The 6,986-nt window shown below is 47.8% G+C and overlaps 1 protein-coding gene across 2 annotated transcripts; it reads right to left on the bottom strand.

Moving 5' to 3' along the window:
- Positions 1–539: 539 nt before the first annotated feature.
- LOC123046849 (sugar transport protein MST1) lies at positions 540–3,940 on the bottom strand. Of its 2 annotated transcripts, none has more exons than XM_044470280.1 (5): positions 3,664–3,940; positions 3,339–3,531; positions 2,159–2,479; positions 1,189–1,830; positions 540–1,075 (listed from the first exon to the last, which is right to left on the bottom strand). In XM_044470280.1, exons 3-5 carry the CDS (start codon positions 2,420–2,422, stop codon positions 779–781), a joined length of 1,203 nt encoding a protein of 400 aa, XP_044326215.1. In that variant the 5' UTR covers positions 2,423–2,479; positions 3,339–3,531; positions 3,664–3,940; the 3' UTR covers positions 540–778. The 2 variants fall into 2 exon arrangements, with proteins under 2 accessions (XP_044326215.1, XP_044326214.1); XM_044470279.1 differs by having other exon boundaries at positions 2,159–2,483; positions 3,664–3,929.
- Positions 3,941–6,986: the final 3,046 nt, after the last annotated feature.

The raw sequence follows: 6,986 nt of genomic DNA, 5'->3' as shown, positions 1-6,986 counted from the left end.
TTTGTTGCCTTGTGAACGTGTAGCATCATGTCGCGCATGTCGAGCAGGACGACATATTGTCAGTTACTATAACTGATGATTTCCGCAAAAAAAAAAGTTACTATAACTGATGAAACTGAAGAATGGAACACGGACACGGTTAAGCAAAGTACGTAGCTGGCAACCAGAGAAGGGGTTTCTACTGCTGACGTGTGCGTGGGTACTTAGGAGTGGGGCCCCGATTGCAGTGTGAGTTGGTGCGAGGATATAAGCTCAGATGTGTTGGCTAAGTGATCAAGTGAGTGAGAAATTCTGTGATCTCTCCCCGTTACCTCAACCCTGCTCTTCTTCCCCGATTCGATCTACTACTTCTTTTCCTGATCCTATTACATTCAACCCAACCATTTGAGCTTAACTGTCATATGACCCCAACTGTCATAACAATTTGGAAATGGTAGTGCTTGTCCCAACAAGAAAACGCCCACAAAAATTAACAGAACATCGAAAACTAGCTAGCAAAATAGCGATCCAACAGGAGAAGATAAAATCGGCACATCAAAGACCAGAGCAGCGAAGCGCGCTTATGCTTCTATTTACATACGGTATATAGACAGTGCGACCTACTACTACAGATAGGACCCCTGCAAGCTTACAGGAGAACTATTCGGAAAGGTACTTACAGACAAAAACTATACAAAAATATGTCCAAGAAAAAAAGGGATAGCATGAGATTCAGACCCACTGAACTACTCCACGGCGCTATCGTCTAGCCGTGGTTTATGTGCAGAACCTAATTTAATCACGACCAAATCCACATGGCATAGTAGGCAAGGATGGCGTTCTTCAGCCGCCACAGCATCATCAGGAAGTACTGCATCTGGGCGTAGCATAGGGCCAAATTCAGAGCCATGCCTAAGAGCTGACCTGCCGAGTGGGCCTTCTTGCCGGGAAAGGTCCAGAACATAGAGCCCCATGACCAACTGAGGCCGCAGGACACGACGCAGGTGAGCAAGAACATGGCAGCGGTGTACCCTCTCGGCATTCGGCTTGCGCCGCCAAACCCGATGTGGAACTCGACGATCAATGGAATCGCCATCTTGCAACAAAAAAATGAGAGTAATAATGGTTCATGTCAGCAGTTTGCAACGGAGAGATATTTATTAACTGGACCAGCATAAGAGTTTGGACCTTTTGGTTAGTTATAGTTACCTGGCAAAATACCATTAGAACAATGCTGACGGTTAACGTTGCCGCACGACCGTGGTGTTTTGTCGTGAAAGCGGATCCAAGAATGCTGCACGAGTTCACCAATATTATCACCATCTTGCTGAAAACCGCAGCTTTGCTCCTGGAACTTATTGTTTGAATCAGCATTGGCAGCAGTGAAGTGGTAGTGTTCACTCTGTTCATCTGTAGAAAGATCTGCAGAGTCACCAACGCTCCAATAAAAGTCAGATAATGTCCATTTCTTGCCACGATGCTCCGAAGTGCACTGAAATCATAGTTCCTTTCTATGCTCCTCTCCTTGAAGCTGGTCACCTTTGGCACCGTATACGCCTTAAAAATGGCAGTGCTACAAATAAAATGAAGCAGCAAACGGACATAGTCATGCTTGCTGCCAAGCAAACTTGGAAGGACGGATTGCTGATTGCAGAACTCGTTCTTCTCGATGATCGAATCGCCCTGAAGGTTAGCTTCAATGCCGCGGATGACTTGCCGATTATTGTTAGGACTCTGAATGGTAATGTAACTACAGAGCCTTGCCATTAGAACACCAATGCCAACAAACAAAGGCAGGGATCTACACTGCCAACAGGATCGCAACATCATGGTTGATTGAACAGGTGCACCCTGCCACATTGAGGAGTAGAAATCTGATTTAGGTGGGATGAACATAATATATATATATATATATATATATATATATATATATATATATATATATATATATAAGTATATAACTACATTGCAATATGTAATGTTCATTTGAAGGAAGGGAAACAAATATTTGGATCTTGAAACTTTGCAATAATAGAATGTTGATTTTACATCAATGGGTCTTTCCCCCTTCTCAATTTTTCTTTTGAAAGGAGTGGTTAGGTACTAATTAATAGAACACTAAAATCTTGATGCATGTGAGTTAAGAAGCTCGTTGTGAGGGAATTAATAGAATACTAACCTGGGAGACGGCGCATTTTTGCAGTATCCATCTGTCCAGCAGAGCTCTGTAGCGGATGGCAATGGTAAAAAATGCGCTTCCAGTAAGGAGGGCAGAACGTTTCAACAAGACAGCCAGGTGCCCCACTTTAGGAGCGATGTAGCTTCCCAGGCTTGTATTCTCCGATGACAAGTCAAATATATGTGCATAATCGCTGTACAAGGAATGCATCCCCTGCTTTTCCACGGCAGTGTTAGGGAAGAGCGGTGCCCAATACGACTGCATGCCGACGACGCCTGATTTCGCTACTTGTAGTATTTCCAAATATATAAACTGTTGGGCCTGCCTTTAAAAAAAAGAAGGCAAACAAGTTCAGATAAATGATAGATATAAATCCTTCAATTTAACTAATTTAAGTTGACAAAGTAGAAACTAGTACAGCCTCTGTTCATTAATATAAGACGTTTTGGCAGTTCAAATTAATATAAGGCATTTTGGCAGTTTAAATTAAACTGCCAAAACGTCTTGTATCAATGAAAGAGAGTGTACTATGATTCCTAATAAAATGCCACTATGGTGTTTTTGGTTCCGAAAAGGAAAGGAAAAACTAGTGGACGGGGTGCATCGATGAGCACAGAGCTTCTCTCCTAGACACCGATGCGGAGTGATAAGAACCACAAGCACAAGCACATGGCCCCAGCAGTCCAGACTCCAAACAACTCTTTCTTCTAGTTGTACGACCACCCCAGCGATCTGGAGACGAGCTTGCGTTCGCGAAAGCGATGTAACCATGTCCATGTGCGTATCTCTCCGTTCAACAATTGGCGTGCGAGGCGAAAACGACGTGTGGAAAAAATGTGTAGTATTGACTGTCTATCCGCACCGCTCGACATGAGTCAGAGACTAGTTTTCAGAAACTGAAAAACGTGTATACGATCATGATATATTATCAAGTACAGTACGCAGTAATAATATTAAGTATTCCGGCTCATATTTCAGGATTTAATTTTCTCTTAGTACGAGTTTCTGTGGAGAAGAAATAATTTGTGACACGAACCCCTTCTAGATTGTTATAAAGACCGCCAGGATATGGAACCGCAAAAAGACTAGTACTACGCGCTTGCATTCAAGATCATGACATCACGGACCAAGCCAGGAAAAAGATAAAGGAGAGCAGAGAAAAAATAAATATTCTTCTCACCTGTTGCAGCGGGAGTGTTCCAGAGGCTACCGCCACCTACAAGCAACAGCGGCGAAGCAGCCAGCCCACTTGTGTCACTGTCTCCACCCCAACCAACGGACGGACGCGGAAGACGGCCCCTCACGCCGGCGGCGAGCTTCTCGCCCGATCTGCTCGCAAATGGACGAGCTCCGCAGCAAGAACCTCCCGCGAGCTGAACGCCCGCGACCGGCAAAAGCGAAGCAGAGGATAGCTATCAGCAGGAGCGGAGCAGGCACACATATGTATAGGAGCCGCGGCCGCGTCGCTTTAGGTAGTGCAGAACAAGGAGGAAAGAAATAATCACCTGCGCGGCGCGTCCCTCTCGCCGGACCTCGGGGCCGGAGGCGATCACGAGAACAAGGGGAATGGGCGGAGGAGGGGAGGGGGTCGGAGGTGGACAGCGAGAGAGACCGGGGAGCCGCGCGTAGTTATCTCGCTCGCACCAAATGGCTCTGCTGGTCACTGGAGTTGGAGTGCGTTGTTTTTCCTCCCTAGTGGGGGCATCGGGTACTCTGCTGACTGCTGGCGTGATGTGGGCCGGGGGCGGACGGGCAGATCTCGATGGGGGCGCTTCCCAGAAAGCTAGCGTGCGTGCTGGAAGCCACGGCGCCTGTGAAACGGACTTCTGTTGGCAGCGGGGGTACGTGTGGGTTTGCATGGGTGCGTGTGGCGGCGGTGGGAGGAGGAGTCAGTGAAGGCCTGCGGGTGCGGGAGAGATACGTCCAGGCAATGGCGACCGTCCGTCCGGGCGGGGCTTTGGGACTTGGGCACTTGGCATGCGCGATGGGCGTGAGGCGTGCCAGAGCCGTGGAGGGGTCAATCATGGCTGTGGACTGGATTCTATGGATATTGTATTTCGTGGTCGTTGATTATACTTTTATTGTACAAATGCAAACTATTCCTAGTACAACCAATGATTATTTGCCATTTAAATACGAAAATGCCTTTTGGAGCTCGGCCTCCATGGAGGCCAGTTTTTTTAAAAAAACACAAAATTCATGAAAATTCATATTTTTTACAATTCAAAAAAATCTGAAAATAAATACAGATATACATGGAGGCATAACACACATGTGTGTGAATTTTTAGGACAAAATACGTCGAAATGAAGGCTGTGCAAAAAAGACAAATCTGAGGCTTTTTAACACATGATACTATTCATCCTCAAAGTCCAGAAATTTGTCTTCTTTGTATAGGTCGCATTTCAAAGTATTTCATCTTGAATTTTTACACGCACATACATTTCATCCTTGTATAGTTGCATATTCTTTTTCAGAATTTTTTGAAGTCGAAAAATATGAATTTTGAATTTTTCAAAAATAAAGGGCTCTATGGAGCTCGGTCACCAAAACGCCCTACTCATCTAAATAGGAGTATTAGATATGTGTATCTATATGCAAGCTAAAGCCACCCATTTGGTTGCTTTTTTCATGTATACACAAAAAGCGTGTCTTTTCATTACTGATAGAAGAAAAAAAGAGTACGGAGGATACAACGCTTGACACGAACACCAATGCAAAAGGACATGATGCCCGAAGCAAAGAGAAAAGGGATGTTTCGCCCAAACAAATGATACAACAAAGCTAAACCCTCTAAGCCCCCAAACAAGAGGGGCAACCTAAACCAACAACACGCTCAACATCACCAGGGTCATCCACGGGAACGACGCGAGCGAGCAAGATGACGCCTCATGTAGGAGAATGATGATGTGACATTGTCGTCATCTGATCCGAAGAACCGGGCCTAGGGTTTCTCCTAAGTTTAAAGAGGGGCCAAAATAAAGACCATGACAGCGCCATCAAAAAGGGAAATGACACCCGCGAGAGTCGCCGCTACAAGCATCGGCAAATCCAAGCAGCGATTTTCCGGTGGCCTAAGTATGAGTAATCCGATAGTCGCCGAAACGCGGCCGACGAAGAGGAAGTAATATTGTTGGTCAGAACCGCCACCGCAGGAGAGGGTGGGACTACATCTGCTGCTGGAAGGTGGTACCGGGCGCCGCCATACACACGAGCATTGGATCTGGCGCAAGGCAAGGCATGTAGGAGGACATCGTCGGGGAGGAGGCAAGTCATAGAGTTTCTCGCAAAAAAAAGTCATAAAGAGCCGGCGCAGGGGAAGCGTCGGCGACCGGTGATACCGACGACCAAGGATCTAGAGAGGACACAACTCCGAGCCGTCGGGGCTAGAGCGGCCAGGATGCTGGCGAGGTGATGAAGCTAGAAAGGATGTAGCTACGAATCGTTGGGACTGGAGCTGCGCAGGTAGAGACGTCGGCAAACCATGGACGTTGGAGGATGCACCGATAGAGGTCCAAGGTCGCTGGGCCGGACCGGCGCCGACGAAGGGCTCGCCGTGAGGCCACACCCTGTTGGGTTCTACGGTAGGGTGCGTTGACTGCAAATTAAAATTTTCCTATGCGCAGAACAACCAGGAACATGCTACGGGAATGGATCACAAATCGTTACCACTAGACACGCAGTGTCGTGCAGCGGAAGAAGAGTTGGGGCAGCGCGTCTGCGTGGATCGTCTCCTCCTCGTTCGATCTCCCTCGAACAAGTTCGCCGAAGCGGCGCAAGTGCACCGCCTCTAACGGTATCCGCGCATGCAGGAGGAACACCGTGCGGCGGACTACTAGGTCCGATCACACAGTCGGCGGCGAGTGGAGGTGTCTATTCGCAACACATGAAAACCCTACGATAGCGCCGAAGCGATCAACCAAATGAGTGTGCCGCACCTCCACTTTATATAGGCGTCCGTCGCGGGCTCAACACTTGGGCCTCGCACGGACCCTAAAGCCCACAAGTCTACTCGGCCACAATCCGAATACAGCTCAGATCACATCCGACCAGTGTCCTCGGATCCGACCTCGTAGGTTCCTTCCCTTAAGCGCGCGACCCCTTAGGTTCAAGCCAGCTTGGTCGCAATTCGGATCACCTCCGAACTGCACGGTTGGTAGCGGCCTCTAGCAAGGCATGCCGAACACCAAACAAACTATGAAGCTGGTTAGGCAAACCTATACATCATACTTCTGTTTCCTTTGGCACACGATATATGTTGTCGGGCTCAAGGCGAGTCTGTCATCCATGTGGTAGCCCGACCTCTTTCTCGTTCCAGTGATGCCGACCACTATCCGGATTATCTCATAATCCTTGTTACATGGCCATGCTTCTCTTGGTTGGATCACACGAGTGGCCCAGAGTATATCTCTCCTGATCGGAGGGGCAAATCCCATCTTGCTCGACCATGTCTCGCAGCATGGGTCTGGACAATCTTGAAACCTACCTTTGTAACTACCCAATTACGGAGTAGCGTTTGGTCGGCCCAAAGCAGGTCTGTCACTATCCCGAGTACATGAGCCAGCTCAGGTCTTAGGACATAGAACGTATGTTGTATTAGAGACTCATAGATGACATTTCGTTGCGTCTCATAGTTGGGTCTATCCGACTCGAACCTTTTCTCGACTCAGATCCGACTGCGTCGAATCCGACCAGATCCTTCCGAGTCCATATTATCCGGTTAGCATCCAATGCTTCATGGCTAGTGAGACCAAGCCATCGACCGTGTCATATGCTAGTCTAGTCGGCTGTGTGTCCACACAGTCCTTTCGACTAGGGACCTTTTAGG

Source organism: Triticum aestivum, chromosome 2B, assembly GCF_018294505.1.
Source record: "Triticum aestivum cultivar Chinese Spring chromosome 2B, IWGSC CS RefSeq v2.1, whole genome shotgun sequence".
NCBI lineage: Eukaryota > Viridiplantae > Streptophyta > Magnoliopsida > Poales > Poaceae > Triticum > Triticum aestivum.
The sequence above is the reverse complement of the archived record's forward strand: the minus strand, read 5'-3'. Positions and strand labels throughout refer to the sequence as shown.